Source organism: Bombus vancouverensis, chromosome 7, assembly GCF_051014615.1.
Source record: "Bombus vancouverensis nearcticus chromosome 7, iyBomVanc1_principal, whole genome shotgun sequence".
In the NCBI taxonomy this organism is placed as follows: domain Eukaryota; kingdom Metazoa; phylum Arthropoda; class Insecta; order Hymenoptera; family Apidae; genus Bombus; species Bombus vancouverensis.
In genome coordinates, this window is record NC_134917.1 from 3,797,762 (window position 1) to 3,815,434 (window position 17,673).

The 17,673-nt window shown below is 37.4% G+C and overlaps 3 protein-coding genes across 3 annotated transcripts in view; 2 read left to right on the plus strand and 1 right to left on the minus strand.

Moving 5' to 3' along the window:
* Positions 1 to 17,673, minus strand: part of LOC117164628 (zinc-ribbon metal-binding protein lunapark) — a 57,386-nt gene that overhangs the window by 8,432 nt on the left and 31,281 nt on the right. The window lies entirely within an intron of this gene.
* On the plus strand, positions 4 to 2,214 carry LOC117164646 (IQ motif and ubiquitin-like domain-containing protein). Its single transcript, XM_076619985.1, is given in 6 exon segments — positions 4 to 227; positions 384 to 611; positions 687 to 1,231; positions 1,332 to 1,532; positions 1,620 to 2,003; positions 2,006 to 2,214. Coding segments are annotated over 6 exon segments (1,746 nt in total). The 3' UTR covers positions 2,170 to 2,214.
* On the plus strand, positions 8,485 to 11,423 carry LOC117164645 (IQ motif and ubiquitin-like domain-containing protein). The gene is made up of 3 exons (XM_076619940.1): positions 8,485 to 8,597; positions 8,672 to 9,388; positions 10,019 to 11,423. The coding sequence occupies exons 2-3, from the start codon at positions 9,078 to 9,080 to the stop codon at positions 11,250 to 11,252; spliced, it is 1,545 nt and encodes a 514-aa protein (XP_076476055.1). The 5' UTR covers positions 8,485 to 8,597; positions 8,672 to 9,077; the 3' UTR covers positions 11,253 to 11,423.

Genomic DNA, 17,673 nt, shown 5'->3' on the forward strand with positions numbered 1-17,673 from the left:
AAAATGGTTTGCTGCCGTTCCGTAGAAGTGGAAGATCGAAGAATAAAAAAACCTTATTTGGGAGGATGGAAGCATAAAATTACCCAAGTAGAGTATTTAAATGCCGAATCGCAAACAGGCCCCCTAAGGAAGCCAGAAAAAGAAAAGTGCAGTAAAAAAGTGCAATATATTTCTTGGACAGATGTATTTACGCAAACACCATGCGTTCACCCAACACAGATGTGGCGGTATACGTGGTTTTCTTCCATTTAAATTAAAACAAATACTTCTAATTTTATTTTCAATTCCTCCTTTAATTTCTTAGTTTCCTTTGCTTGGTTTCAATAATCGAGAATTTCTTTTATCATTCTTTTTCGTTAATTTATATCTTTCTCTCTGTTTAGATCTGATTACTTTATATCGGCCGAATCGGATAAATATGTAACATCAAAACCATACGAAACATACGAAGAAATGATGAAACGGCTGGATTACGATGGAAAGGCGCGAATTATCCAAAGAAACTATAGAATATACAAATTATTGAAGTATATCAAAGAATATGCGAGACAGTACCGAGAGTTAGTCAAAGGTTGTAAGCTATACGAAGCAGAAAAGATAATGTTATACAGGTATGTAGCATTTAAAACACGTGAAATGTACAAAGTCGCTCAAAACCATATTATATATATCGATTGACGTCTCAGGAAGAGGCATCAGCAGGAAATTCTTCGAACAATTCATCCCAAAACTCGATCGGATTTTGATCTGTTATATGGTTTGGTTGAAAAATGGAGACGCGATCGCCTTGAATGCGCGAAGCTACGTTTCTTTAAACCTGCCAGATGTGCAGAAAATCACGAAATTTTGGAAAAAACCATAGAAATGTTGAATGTAATCGACGAGAAAAGACAGGCGGTGAGGCAGCGCTACAGGAAGCGGAAACGCGCGAAATTTGTTGCAGTTAATTGCAAGCCTATTTTGTGGAACGGTTACAAGAATAAATTGCTGGAAATGGACACAATGAGAAACCAGAAGGCAAGAGAATTGAAAATGATTTACGACTCGTTGATGAACTACGATGTTACTCGCGAGGAACGCATGGAGATGCTCACGATACTGAAGAAATCGTTGGAGTTACACAACTGTGTGTCTGTTTTCCATTTGATACGACTCTTGGACGAAGAGCTGACCTACTTGGCAAGGGGGATGAAACGCATGTCACTAGGCTACTTTCGAGAAAGGATAGTTTGTAAGAAAAAAATAATATACGAGATTTTGTCCTGTGACGTTCCAAGGTGGCAGAAGAATTGTTAACAAAACTTCTTTCCGCTTTCTCTTTCACGATGTAGACAGTTACTTGAACTTTTTACGGACGTCGCACTCGTGCTGTTGCGTGAACAACGACAGATACTTTTGTAAGAACGTAGATGACGAAAAATTGCGAGAACCAATTGAACCTATAACGAAATTGTGTCACAGTTGTTTGAAATTGCTTCCTATTCACCAGTTCACTGTTCATGGAAGGATGAAAAGGCTGTCTACTTGCGTTGGTACTATCGATCTCGTTTGACGTTAAATTTCTCGAAAAATTTAAACGGAAAATATGCATTAAACTTTTTCTTTTTTACTGCTTTAAGGTTGTACTTGGTTGCGTGAACGAAATATTAGACACGTGAACTACGACCCTTACAAATTTCTACTGGACTGTGTGCGCTATGAGGAAACGAAAAGAGAATCACCTTCGGCCATCGCGTTTATGATGCAAAAACACGACATGTACCATTTGGTGAACAATATTTGGCACGGCCACTCTGTAGTCAGTGAAAATAGAGATATGTTCCTATTACGGATCGTTCGATACGACGTAAACGAGGAGTGGTCACCGTGGAATTGTATCCTTTTAACCGAGGAAGAGGCTGACGTTCATTGCAGTATCAAGGATCTCGCGAGCGTATACTCGAAGCCACTTATCGAAAAAATCTTGTTGTCTCATCAGTTAGCGAAAAACCAATTCAAGTACGTGCACATACGGTTTCAAAGATAGAGAAGTGGAAATAACGTATCGATTGAACTGGTTGCAGGCATTTGAGACAGTTTGAGAAGGAGTTTCAAGGTAAATTTCAGAAAATCGAGGATAAAGCGGTGTACAATGCAGCGATCAAAGTGGACGATTATCTTTTTACGTGATATACTTTGCTGTATCTAATCGTCTGTTCGCTCTTTCAATATAATCAAATTATAAGGTTATTTTCTACTTAAATATATTTATATATACATATAATTAATTGTTATAGAAAATAAGTATGTCGGGTTAACATTAGAATTTAAGGCGCGTAACGATTCTTCGTTTGAATTAGCCATCGTTTTACAAAACAGAGATTATATTTACGCATATATACAAGATTTTACAAAATATTACGAATATCGAGTTTAATGAATAATAAGGTTAACAAATAATAAGTTTAACTAATGATTAGATTAAAGAATAATAAGTTTAACGAATAATAAGATCAACGAATAATATGTTTTACGAATAATAAGTTTAACGAATAATGAGTTTAATAAACGCTATTAACAATGTTCTTGGGTTCAAACGAATCCACGGTCAGCGGGATAACTCTCTACTATGCGCAGAATAATTTTAGACACAAAAATACGATTGCTGAGATGCTCGGTAAACTGCTCGATGTATCACTTTCCAAGGCGATCACACGAATGATGATCTGATGAAAATCTTTCTCGCTGTACGACTGCATTTGTTTGTTATATGCTCGCTGGAGGCATCGAGAAGGTTCTAATCGCCGTTGCTAGGCAGTTTCTGCCAAAAGTTTGTTGTATACTCTTTGGAAGCATCGAGAAAGATCCAAACGCCGTTGCTAGGCAGTTTCTGTCTGGAGTTTGATTCCTAATACAACGTGTGTCCCATTATATCGACATCTCCAAAATACAATTCTATGTGATTTCTAGGGAGAACAATACAACCGATCCACACCTTCGTCAGGCAAAACGTTTATCCCGTGACCGTGGCTACGTTTGGCGACCGGTTGTCACCTCGAACCCACTTTCGCTATCACAAATATCGAACAATTACAATCAGATTGAATGACAACAATTGCTTAATTACAGCTATGATAGAATCTAGGCTAAAGCATTAGAAGACTTTCCCAAAATTGCAAAGGGAGGACTCCGGTTTTCCTTTCATCTCCGACAAGTATATAAAAAGAAAAAAATAGACGATTGCAAGATAGACGATCTTCATCTAGATTTCTTCTATCTTGTTCTTGTATCTGGCAGCGATCGAGGGGAGGAGAGTTGGAGGATGGTGATTTCCTTCCTTTTTTGAATGTGCGATATATAAAATCGAAAAATAATGGACTAGAAAGTGCTTTCGATCGACCAAGCAGGTTGTCATTGGCAACGGTGGATTTAAGGGTTTGACCTTTAAGATGGTGCAGAAGTCTCTTATATGGATTGCGTCGCATTGAAAGCTCCGTTCTTTCTTTTCAGTCTGATCGTTGCCGGCACCGATTTCACGTTTTTTATCTGTGCAACGATGTCGTTTTGATAAATCTAATAGCATGCGTTATTTCAAGGCACGCTATGCCGCCATCGCCGTTGCCGTCGTTCGCCTCTTGGTCGTTAGTGCACGCGTCGTTGGGCAATTTATAGCTGAACAAGACGAGAGACAATAAATTTCTCGGTGACGACGACAAATCACGACGAAACGAACGATGAATAATCGTGAGACTAAAAGCAACTGATAAACAGAGGCGTTATAAAAGTAACACAGAGCGTCGTAAACTATACAAAACAAGAGTAACATCGAGTGAGTTGAGGTATAGAATAGCTTAAAGTAGCTTTAGTGTAGAGTACAACAATATTATTTGAATCGAAAAAGGACGAATTGTATTTTGCATACGTTGCAATTCAATTCTTTACTTCTTCTGCTTCTTACATTTATACATTTGCTTTGTCGAATTTTTTATGTCACGAGTTACTTAAATATTTTCTCGTTTATCTATGTATAATGAGGTTAATTTTTAAATTTGATTATTAATTTATCGGAAAAGAATCATTTGTTATTCGCGCGTTTCGAGATAAATACAGTGTGTTGCGAATCCATTCGTCTTTTTTTCGACGATGGGTGATAACATTATCAACGAAACCCGACTCTTAATTATCATTTATTTATCATCGACACGAACCTCCGTTTTTGCGAGTTCGTCTCTTTTCTACTTTCTTTTAACGATAACGATTTAATCGAAATATTCAGTAATATTTCCTCCGGTTATATCCTTATATTTATAAAATGTATCTTTCGTTGGGTTTGGCTCGAAAATGTTGTTCATTTTCGACGCAGAACTCTTCCGAACGTGAATTTCAATGGAATTTCAGCAAAATGGAGTTTTGCAGTTATCGTTTCAGGGTATTGGAATATTATTTTAGAATATTTATATTTGATTTCGAAAAGGAAAAAAAAACGTTAATCCCGATGGAGGGATGAAAAACCATCCACTCGGCGGTTGAGCGCGAGTGCGCTCGCAGATGCAGCGGTTACATTGGCGATTCCCTTTTTGCATTTCTTCGCCATTCCAGTCAATTTACTCAAATATTTTTGCATTCGTATCGGTATCTTAACAAACTTTGTTTTCGTTTCCCCGTTAAATAATTCATAATTCACGGTGAGTGGAAAATTTCGAAAAATCGTACGTAATAATTTATGGAAACTTTTACTCGGGCGTTCTTTCGATCTTGGAATATCTTCAGATGTTTCTCGTTGCTTGAGAAGATAATAGATTTTTCTGACAATTTCGTGACACAAAAATCTCTATAGAATATGAAGATACATGGTGGCAAACATAAATATTAAAAACCTAAATAAACAAACAAATGCTTGCAATGTAAATAAACAAAGCGAGAATGTTTACGAACAAGTTGGCAGCGTAGACAAATAGAAAATACAACGTCATTCTGTATTTCATAAATTGAGGAGAAATATGATGCCCGCTATTTTTATTTCTTGTTAACACAAAAAAACAGAATTGTGGATAAAACGCGATTCGAAGAAGATGCTTGCTCGCACTTGCTTAGTTACGATTCGTACATTTTTGACTTCATCGCCTCCTCGCAGAATCACGAATGTTTCATGTGCAGATGTATCTTTAGTCAGCTGCTGGCGATCCAATTAAACACAAATTAAATTTCCGTGTTCAGTCGGCCACAAACGTTTAATAAGCGAAATGTAAACACTTAGTTCATGGGACTAGTTTACACGTGCAAAATGAATTCTCCATGTTATTACACGTTCCACGAAATCTAATTAAATTACAATTCGTCCAATCCAAAATCTATAGCGAGTCTTACTATGTATATAATCCAGCCAACCTCCAACCAACTAAGCTTACTATTTCTCTGAAGCCTGCGTATCCTACGTACAAATTCAGAAAATCGTAATTTTCATTTTCCATCTTTTACTCCAGTATCATCTTATTCCAGAGTTTCCAATGTTTCCGTGAGCAAGATGAAAGACAGACAAAGAAAAAGAGAGAGAGTGAGATATCTGGAACGACCCGGTATTCTATAATGACTCGATTGAAACTGTGTTAAACGAAAGAAGGGGGTGGAAAAAAAGTAGAAAAGTTAAAATCATTTTAAACGAAATAAGAGGGTGCAAAAAAAGTAGAAATAAACTACACGCGGGCACACATGCGTGTTTTTCTTGTTTAAAGGGTCAAATTATACGCGATGCATTGAATGCATCGACCGTACAACGCGCGCTGGTACACAAGTTTTACGGTTCTCCGCGTTCTCGCCGGTGCATTTCCGCGCACTCCGGAATTACCAGCTGGATTTCCATCAGCCATAAAACCTTGAAGGGTGCATTCCTCTGTTCGCCGCAGATGCTAAAGCTTTAGCCGGCGTTTGGCAGGATAACAAAGAATTAAGCGCTGCTCGGGGCCTGAATTAACAGGTATTTATAATTTGGAAGTCTGTGGAAGTTAAACTTCCTCACATAGTACGTCATATCCTTTCGTATCTTTAGTTGTGTGCGCAAAAAGATAAAAATTAAGCTGTTCAGAAAACATATTTTTCGGTTTTTTTCTGAATTATGATATTTATGTTTATGGAAAATTGAATCATAATTTAATCATGATCATAACAGAAGAATATAATCAGTGTATTTTTGTTACTCTTCTGATGTAAATGTCTCTTTTTTTATTAAATAATAGAATTTTAATATAATATATGTCGGGTTATCATTAGGATTTAAGGCGCGTAATGATTCTTCGTTTGAATTAGCCATTGTTTTACAAAACAGAGAATATATTTACGCGAATAAACAAGATTTTACAAAATATTATGAATAATGAGTTTAATAAATGATAAGATTAACAAACGATAAGTTTAACTAATAATTAGATTAAAGAATAATAAGTTTAACGAACAATAAGAGGAACGAATAATATGTCTTACGAATAATGAATTTAACGAATAATGAGATTAACGATTGATAGGTTTTACGAATAATGAATTTAATTAACGCTATTAACAATGTTCCGGGGTTCAAACGAATCCACGGTCAACGGGATAACTCTTTACTATGCGTAGAATAATTTTAAACACAAAAATACGATTGCTGAGACACTCGGTAAATTGCTCGATGTATCGCTTTCCAAGGCGATCACACGAATGAATATCTGATGAAAATCTTTTTCGCTATACGACTGCATTTGTTTGTTATATGCTCGCTGGAGACATCGAGAAGGTTCCAATAGTTATTGCTAGGCAATTTCTGTCAAAAGTTTGTTGTATACTCTTTGGAAACATCGAGAAAGATCCAAACGCCGTTACTAGGCAGTTTCTGTCTGGAGATTGATTCCTAATACAACGTGTGTCCCATTATATCGACATCTCTAAAGTACAATTCTATGTGATTTCTAGGGAGAACGATACAACCGATCCACACCTTCGTCAGGCAAAACGTTTATCCCGTGACCGTGGCTACGTTCGGCGACCAGTTGTCACCTCGAACCCACTTTCGCTTTCACAAATATCAAACAATTACAAATGACAATTGCTTAATTACAGTTATGATAAAATCTAGGCTAAAGCATTAGAAGGCTTCCTCAAAATTGCAAAGGGAAGGCTCCGGTTTTCCTTTCATCTCCGACATATAAATTGAAAATGAAAACAAGTTGGTAGGTTTATAGTGCATGTTTTTTAAAAATAGCTCATAGGTTGACGAAATTTTGTGCAAGCCAAAGTTATAATTGGTACTTGTCATGATATTTAGTGTACGAAACTAATTTCTGCTCTGGTTTTATTTCTTCCGTTGTATTCATAAAAATTTAAATTTTCATAAATCTTCATAAAAAGCCACAGTCTACTCGTAATTTATTTTAATTGATTAGTCGCGTGGAATATTTTGGCGAACGAAACGATAGTTTTCTGGTTCCAACTTATTTGCGGTCAAATTTACGTTTGCAATGTACTTATTCCTAATCGAATTTGTGCCAGTCCATGTTCGTTTACGGTGAAATTTATGCTACACTAAGCGGTCACCGATAACATCTACGTTTATGACTGAATTTATGACGCAATACGCGATACGTCGATGATTGACGTTATAATATTTACGCTGTTTACTTATTTCGGATATCAATGGCTAACTTTATATGCTTATGATTTTTTCATTGGCCATTACGCGGCGAAAACTAACGGGGAAGAAAACACATTCGACCACGATGTTCAAGACTAATAACTTGAAAGCTACTCGTGCCACGGAATATTATACTTTCATTCTCTAATGGGAAATTTGGACCTTTGCTTCTTTCAAAGAATTAAATACAAATGAAAACGCTGTACCATTAAAAGCATACTAATTTCTGCAATTATCTTTATTCTAACGGAACTGAACAATTTTAAATTGATAATTTCCTAAAAACTTTCTTACATTCTATGTATGCATAAACATCTTTTGTGAATCAGTAGAGAGTATACGAATAAGTGATAAGTTTAGTAATCGATGTTTAAATTGCATTTAATAGGGACCCACTGCATTGATTGCATTTGCGGTATTTTATGAGGTTGCCAGATTCACCAGACAGCCTGTTTGCCCTTTGTGATTTCTAATGTCACATCGGTGCTTTACACTGTTAATGGCACGTGATTATGTTTACAATGCGCCACGTGTCCTCCAACGTTACTGTTCGTTGTTTGTGCAGAGTATCATGTGACTTCTGGTTTGCGATACATTTGTAATGGACAATACCGAATTGCATTTACCCAGCCTAAATTATGGATTTCGTGTAAATTCGACAATTAGACCAAGTGGAATATTGAGTTACGGTAAATGAGATTCAAGGACAACGATCCTTACATTTATTTACAATTGATCTCTTATTTTTCCTAGAGTACAATGGGCTCGAATACAAGTATTCCACATTAAAAAGATGAAAGAATAAAAAATATCAAGAAATCTCTTGTATTTCCAGGTGCAGTTTGGTTACAAGCAGGAGAAGCTTCTAGGAGGAAATTATCGAAGATCGAGAAAAGTGAAACGACATAAAGATATTGGCACTATTTTACAATCGCTGGTCTTCCATTTTTACCAGGTAATAATAATTTTATTTATCACACCAGGAAAAGAAAAAGACAACAAGATTAAGAATCTTTTTGTATTCCAAAGATCAGTTCGATTTTAAAATCGAGAAGAAACTTACACAAGGAAATTATCCAAAGATAGATAGAGGAAAGTAAAACAAAACGATTATCAACGTGGAAAACGACGGTGGAGGTCGGAAGACACGCAAAAACAATTCCGGCGATTAAATCCGAGTAGTCAGTTTCGGTCGCTCTTCCTCTCGTGGAGTCCAACAACGCTCGTTTGGAATTGTAAAACGGCGGACGATGCAATCCTCCGAACGAATCCTTTAAACCTTGGCACAGTAATTTTCTTTACTAGCCACATTACCATTATCTTCAGGCTAGCTCTTAGCCGATGGTTATACTTTCACAACCGCGTTTCTTCTTTTTTTTCATAGTTAATTCGATCGACCGTGTAGCCATACCACTGATGACTAATTAAAGTTCAAATGGAGAATTCAGAGATTAAAACACAATCATACTTAGTTGGCTGGAAACACAAACTGACTGGAACTATTTATCGGAACACGTGCACGCAAACTGGTAAACATGACGGCAAAAATGACAAAAGAACGCAGACAAATTTTACTGTGGATAAATTTACGAATGTGGAATGCGACGTTGAAGTGCAGACGAATTTCTTTCCTAACGTCCGCGACAGATTTATACAAAGTTTTAGAAATTCCAAGGAACCGAGATTCAAGGATTACTCGAACGAGAAGATTCTAGAGAGCATCGTAAAGATACAGAGGTTTTACAGGTAAAGTAACGAACGGCGGATATTAAGGTAGCGAGTAGAATACGAGCAGGACAGGGCAGGTTTTCGCCATATCTCGCGACTGGCAGAAATAAAGCCACGAAGCTTCGTTAAATCAGTTATTTTTATTAATTAAGTGCTCTAGCCGGTACGAAGAGAAGCGTAAAGCTCGATGTTACGGTAAGATACACAATTTACTCGCGTTGCATAGGTAGGTCGAAGAGAAACTGGTTAAGAGAACAGAATTTCTCTGTTCCGGGTCTCGAAACTTTCTCACGCCATTTACAATAATTTAACGTAATATAGATCAATTTTAAACCTCTCCAATCTTATCGAATTGTTACTTCGATTAACTTACACAGTTTTACAATTCAAAGTATTAGTTTAGTACTTGGCGCTTAATGCTCTCCACTGACTTTCCACCCGATGAAATATTTCCAAGAGCCCAGCTTTCAACCCCCGAACTTCGCCAAACCGTCTGCTCCCCAAAATCCTTTGGATTTCCTCGAATCGAACGTGTCAACGAAGAACACAGCGCGCACACGAGCTCGTAACTCCGTGGCGTAAACTTTTGGCGACGAACAAAATCTCCGAGGAACACCTGTTCAAACGTCTGTTCGACGTTGCCCGCAGAGCTCACCGCGGCCGGCAAACCACGATCTCGTCGAGCGGCGTTTCAGCCTGCGCTAAGAACACGAACCGGCGGCAAATACAGCCAGTACCGAGATTCTATCGCAGCCGGGATTTCGTGATACTAAACCGCACGTCGCCGAGTACCAGGGCGGACTTCGAGTTGCTGTACAATCTGCTGGATCGTTGGCGTATCTACGAGACGAAGAGTGCGAGTGAACAGCTGTTCGTGTCGTCCAGGATCGCATTGTGCAGTTTAATCCTATCAAAGGAGGTAGAGCTATTGCGAGCTATTGATTCGAGGAAAACCACTATCAAATTAAAAAAGAGAGAGCAATCGTACAGAAAATTCTTGGATGAGTTGTGCAAGCCTGTCGTATGGAAAACCAGTCATGGAGAATCGATTCCTGTAATTACACCGTTTGTACAGCACGCCAGATGCTTTAGAGGCACGTTCGAAGAGTTGTCGAAGGAAAATATGACTGTTAAGGAAAGAATTGAGATGTTGTCTAAATTGAGAAAGGATATAGAGCCTCATACGTGTAAGGAATCTGATGAACTGGTACGTCTGTTGAATCAAGAGATTGATCTGTTGACCCGTAACGTGGAGGAAAGTAAGTTGAATTGGTTAAGAAGTGGCCTGAAGATGGCTTTTTTGAGATTGGCAAGGGAGTCCTTGAGAAACGAGCGAGAGGATTCGAGGCTGATCAGTTGGTTCCGGACCAGTTGTAAAACTATCTGCAGGAGCTGCGGCAGACTATTGCCTCTCGAGAAGTTCCCACGCGAGAAATGGTCCCGTTCCTCTTCGTGCAATTACTGTCTCTACGTGAGAGTTCGCACTGGGCCTCGGCTCGTATACGAGCCCTATCAAAGACTTCTTCGTGATATAAGACGTCGCGAAGCTAGAATCTATTGTTACACCAGTCTGGCTTTTGTTATTGATGCAAAAACCGTTTACCATTTGGTGAACGATATTTGGCACGGAAAATCGGCCATTTCTGAAAACGATAATTTAGAAGAGTTGAGGTTGGTGAGATTTCGAAATGACGAAGAGTGGTCACCGTGGAATTGTCTTTTATTAACCGTGACGGAAGCCTCGTTGCATCGAAAGGTAGTTGACCTCGATAAGTTTTACGGACCGATGATACTACAAAAGTTCTGCACGAAGAATCTTCAGGCCAAACTTCGGTTCGAGTTCGTGGCCAAATTCAAGAGCCTTCGTGGGAATAAACAATGATATTAAACGCTCATTTATTATTGTTCTTCGTGGGAAGTTAATTAACGAGTTGCGGATACTTTCTTCAGCGTACAGTAAAAGGATAGAGTAAAGAAAGCGAAGTTTGATATCACGTTGAGAGTGTTGAGCGAATAGTTAGATGCTGAGAATATTTAATTCGTATACATGGAATATCTGATATAAAATAAAAGTATTTTCATGATCGTCTAAATTTATTCAATATGAAAAATCTATCACCTTACACCTGCACGCGATCTCAATAGAAAGATATTAAAGGATAACAAGTACCGTGTATTTCTTGAAGCATCCAATAAATAATTATTCTTATAGTAACTTTTACATCAACAAAACAGGATATGTTATTTGTATCTTTTATTTTTTATCGCAGTTAATCATCTGACTTTCTTAGTTCTGTTCGTGTGCAAGTTTATTAAAGGAATAACATCGACACCAAAATGTGATTTTCTCATTTAAGAAAGTTTAAAATTGATATTATATTGGTATTATGATATATTATATTATCTTCTGTCATATGTGTTATAGGAGAATTTTTCGCGTTGAAAATACCTTACATAGCGTATGCATAGAAACTGAAGAAGATCTCTGCTGTACGTTTCTTTTTCAGCAATCCTGCAGTCTGTTTCTGTAATTTCATTCTGGGTAATCCTAAATATTTTCCAACCATTAGACGAAGGTCCAGCTTTATGGAGGGGAAGTAAAAAAGATATCTATGTGTTTATCCTTACAATTTAAAAAGATGGAAAACAGTAATAAAGCCCAACGAAATGGTCGTCTTATGGTTTATCGCAGGGTGCGTAACGCGCATGTCCTCATAAAGCTGCCAACTTTTATTTCCTGGTGAACTGTGTCGTAACGTGAAAATGTTCCGTGATTTAAATTTAAGACCGTAACCTCGTGAAAGTTATTCGTTTAAAATTTTAATTTGTAGACGAGGTCTACGATCCCAATTGTTTATCAGAAATTGTTAAGATACTACATCGAAATGTATGTAGGACGTGGAATGCCGTAATGGATCTTATTCCTTCTGCGGTCAAGGCTTCTAATATTGATAAGGAATATGACACCGCATTCAATTTGCTTAATAAATGTATTCACTGAAGAAGCTTTCAGCTGTATACGACGTCTGATCAAATGGTCGCTAAGCCAATGCCATAAATTTCAAATACACTTTGAGTCGTTCCGCGTCAAAGCGATTAAATTGACCGTGGTATCGTCTCTGATATCACACTTACACAACACTTTTCGGATGTTCTGCTATCTATCGACTAAATCGATCTAGTCGCTTATAAATAAATCTATTAATCTATTATCTGTAAAAGGTGAAAGTTGCCTAAATGTTGATTGGATATTAATCGAACGTTCAAATTGAATTTTTATTTATGAATAAGTTAACTGTAATTGTTTGAAATTCAAAGTCTAGATGAAGCATTTAGTTTAGTAGTTTGTGTGATAACAGATAATAACAGAAACGTTCCAACTGTCGCAGATAATGTCGCCGCATCTACTATAGAACGCGGTTAAGTAGCTTAGGACTGCATGTGGTCGGACACAAAGTTTAATATAAGATGATTAACGCTCAATGCGATAAGCACATGTTAAATACGGGGCGCAACTATGTCAAACTGACGTACCAGTCTCTTCCTGTGATATACAAAGATCAAATGATCGCTTGTGAAACTGTAATTGTCCAATGTAATTGTCAAATGTTCATTTCGTAAAATAACGGTACAAAAAAGCGACAACAATGGAGGAACAGCGCGATATTCTACGAATGCCCATTAAACGGCCTTTTCAACGTTGTTGGAACTGTTCGAAAACTAGGGGAAACACCGGAAACTCTCTAGAGCGATCTGCAGCAATGTTGCAAACTACAAAATTACTTCCTGTCACTTTGCAACGATGCTTGGAAAGTTCAGCGATGTTCGTGAAATTGGAGACTACATTATAGATCGTGTTTTCTTTTCGTAGAATAAACATTGTCTTTTAACGAATTAATCGTACAGGTGGATTCTAACGGGACCGGACGTCGCACAGATATAGAGTTTTCGTCTTGGTGAATGCATAAACAAGTAGCGTCTTTCACGGAGAAGGAAAACGGTCACGATATTCAGCGAAGAATTGTCAAAGTGAATTGAGTTGCCAGAACTTCTCTCCCCCAGCGAACTTTTCGATTATTTGAAATTATGGCAGCTCCCTGGAGAAGTAGAAGGAGATTTTCAACGATTTGTCCCTGTGGAAAGCTCTTCCATCGTATTCACGATAAGATATTATCATCGATTTCTTTTAATAATTTGTCAAGTGGTCGAAAAATTCGATCTCGTATGGATTTATCGCGATAAACGTGGCATTTTAAAAGTTGAAACTGAATTATCGATACTTGAAGAAACTAATTACGAAGTCGAAGTCGAAGACAGAAGTTCAGCAGCGGCCAGGAAGAAATCATTTTGCAATTATCGAACGTAAACTTCAGTCAGCTCACGATTTAATCAACTGGTCCGATGCAGTTTTGATTGCTACCTCTGATCTAATCGAATTGTTCACTTTCATCGTTACTTTCATTATTTCTACGTTTCAGCGTGGAAATGATGTCTATAATTTCGGTTGATTCGATTGCAATCGTTGGTGGGGAGGATTGAGGAGAAGATGTTGAATCGATGAACCGTTTAATTTGTACTAATAATGTAGGTATGCGTTTAACGAGCCGCCTTTAACGACGAGATATACGACATCGATAGATTAAAGCTTTCAATTAATTAGCCATCGAATGGCAAACGATTAATCATTTCTATTGATAGTGGCTAGTGAAAGGAAACTAATAAACCGAAATGGGGTTGTGGCAACGATTAATTTTAATTTTTTTTCAATCCCCTACCTCTATTCTGATTGAGAGTCTGTCCTCGGTGAACCAATAACGCGACAAATCGATACATACCTACACACGGATTCGATTATAGCCAGGTTACAGGCGAATTTTCAACTTTTTACCAGGCCCGTACGTCGATAGTTTCGCCATCGATTAATCATTTCTTTCAATTAAACAACCGACGAAAGTTAATAAACCGAAAAATGGGCTCCGTTACAGTCATCAATTTAAATTTGTCAGAAGTTGGCTGACCGTTTAATACCCTATCATAGGTGTCTGTGCAAATCGATCGACTCGACGTTCGCTCGATTATTACGTCCGACAAAATGAATTGAAATAAATTAGCGATATACCAGACCAAGCGATTGTTATTCCCGGTTTCACGCGCAAGTAACTTGGTTATTCATAATTTAATTGCCGGTGATCGAATGGTCTCCGAACGTTGTAATTATCATAATAACGCGGGCCATGTAATAATGATCATTATTAGAATGATACGAGCGACCATTATTAATTTCTAAATAGCTGTTGCAATTTAAATGCGATTTAAACATTCTGTAGATTAAATGACAAGTTGTAATCATTATCCACTTTACTTTTCTTAATAAGATTAAAATTGTAACATAGGAATCTATTATGACGTCTTGTCAAATTTTTCTGCATGGAACAATAACGAGACAGACGGGGATACCTCACATTATCGACCACAAATTCGAGCGCGTTAACACCGCTTTCGATTTCAATATATCGTTAATGAGTTTTATACGTAGCCACGGACAAAGCGGTCGGGGTATCAACGCCACTATTAAAACGTTTGTACGGTGACGTGATCGTTAGCAGACTGATGTAATGACAGCTTATCGATGAATCAGTCTACCGCTAATCGTATGCATTCGATTTTAACGATTAATTTGTTTATACGACCAAACATCAGCATCGTGGACGCTATCGATGTTAGAGCTATGGATGGAAGTTTTGCACCTTTGTTTATTGATGAATTAGATTAATCTTTTTACTACATTAAAATTCTTGTATTTTATTCCAAAGTATATTCACAAATATATAGTCTCCTTTTCATAACAACACATTTTCTCACAGTGGTCTCTGTTCCCTTTTCTTATTTCTTTCTACTCGCCTAGAAAAATATACATATAATACGATATACGTTTAATATACGTAATACGAAAAATATATGTGGCTAACATGTGGAAAAAATATAACAACATTGACAAATTTTATCACGCGTTCGTTTAAAAATATCTATATGTTAGGTCGTCCGAAAAGTTTCTTTCGTTTTATAAGGAAATAATGGATGCGCATCATTTTCCGTTTTATATTATTTTATCGAATTTCGTATGATCCATTTCGTTCTATCAAAATAAAGATCACAACGTTCGACGGATTAGGTTTCATGTTTGTATAGAGATGCATCGTTGTAAAAGACGTGTGTGTAAAAGAAAGACACTTTTCGGGCAACCTAATGCTTTTATAAATCTGCTCGGATCAATCACGTTATTGCAAGATCAATTATTATGCAACGAAATTACGCGTAAGCCGATCACTATCCGATTCATGAAATCATCGATATCATAAAATCTTCTGAATCCACTCCACAAGTTATTCACAAATGCCCAAAATCTCTTCAATGATATCCCTCAATCGCGGAGCACTTTAATCATTTTCCGGGACCTCTAATCACACTCAGAGAGCCGCAAGCGAATCACACGCGAACGGCATCACCGTCAGCGTGTTTGAAATGCGGGGCATTAGTCGAAGCGCGGCTTCCAACGCCATCAGAGGAGATTTCGCAACACGATGAAGCCACGGTCACGATCATCGCGATAAGTATGGAAATTAATATGAAATCGGCGAGAGAAAGGCGGAGACTTGCACGCAGGTAACGCACATACGTTACGAAAGTGGTGGTTTGGAGGCTGACAGGAAAACACGGAGGTTGGACCCCAGTGATTCATAACACGGGTGTCGCATAAATTGCGGGTGATATGTTGGCGCGCAATTAGGGTTTGCTAAATCGGCATTACTAATTAGATTTGGTGTACCGAGCTCGTCTGGCCGACCGAGCCGCCTCCTCCTCGTCGTGCGTATAATTGATTCGAGTTTCAAACTAATCTATACTCCCGGTTGCCTCTCGATAGTGATCGATAATCGTTCGTGAGGGGATGAAACCGGTGCTAAGACCGGTGAACCTTGTCATCGGCTTGTGTAAGAGCTCTCAGGGGGAATCAGCGTCAAAAATCACGTGAAATGAGAACGCCTTGGAATCAACGTAAGCTCTGTCTGCGTCTAAGTATGGGTGGTTCGCTAGAAAGTAAGAAAGTTGTTTCGCTGCTAAAGACGTCTTTTCGTTGAAAGCCTGGTCTTAATATTAGAACAAGTAAAATGTGTTAAAATGAAAGGTTCTATATATTTTGTTTGTGCAGCTATTAGGTTCATATATTGCTGTACTTAATTAATGTTGACTTTGAAAAGTATGGTATTTATTAGATCTTTATTAATTTTTGTCTTAAGGACTGCAAATAATTTACAGTTTTTGCAAGTATATGTTTTTTTTCTAATTTATTCCTTCGCTTCCTCGATCGTTTTCAGTTCACATTTTCCTTTCCTAAAAAAAGGCAGAAAATAGTGTGAAATTAAAAATTTTGGCGGGTTTAAAGAAAACATGTGTTTTATAAAAGGAAAAAGTAAACTTTAAGGTGCTATAACAATTATTTAAATAAACTTTTTGACGAACGTTTTTAGTTCATCGTGAAGAAAAATATATAATAATTTAATCCTTTTTTGGTTTTTTGTTTCGGTCAAGAATTACGAGGTGGATCTTTCACACCGATTAAAAACTGCAGCCCATGAAATAGGCTTAGAAATCTGTTATAATCTTCTTTTTTACTTAAAAAAAATTTTTTTGTATTCGTTAAATATGTATAAAACCATACCTCAAAATTCAATAACTTAATTTCATTCTTTCCCTTCTAAAAAAAATCACAAAAAGACGCTGTTTCAGACCATTCTAATTCAGGACACCCCCTTAAATATTTCAAAATATCCCTTGTGTGTTTGTATAGTTTTGTTCCTCGTTAATCTTCAAATTTCATGCTTAAATCTTTTACTATCAGAGTCAATCTGTTAAATATATTACACTATTAATAATGAGCGGTTATTTACCAAATATTTGCCGAGATTTATTCTTCCATAAACGTGCGATAGCTCAGAAGTCCCATGATACCGGTCTACTGTTTAGAAATTTACTCTCACGGCGCAAAAGGCTTGGTTTACTAAATATTTGATGGCAGTCGATTACCGTGTATCGTTACGCGGAACTATCATCGATTAATTTTGCAGCTAACTGAGGGAATAGTGGAAGCGTCTGCTTCTAACGATAGTTACTGTCCTCGCGGGACCAAAGACCTACGATACTTTGTCAAATCTCGGCTCGAAAAGAGGTTAAATCGCATCCCTCTCGTCGTCTACAAGAAAGATGAAGACTCGTGATACACCGTTTAACGTTTTTCCTTCATGTGA

Coding starts and splice junctions, on each gene's coding strand:
- LOC117164645 (XM_076619940.1), top strand. CDS start 9,078: ATGGAGAATTCAGAGATTAAAACACAATCATACTTAGTTGGCTGGAAA. Junction 9,389..10,018: donor AAGATACAGAGGTTTTACAG/GTAAAGTAACGA, acceptor CGTTGCCCGCAG/AGCTCACCGCGGCCGGCAAA.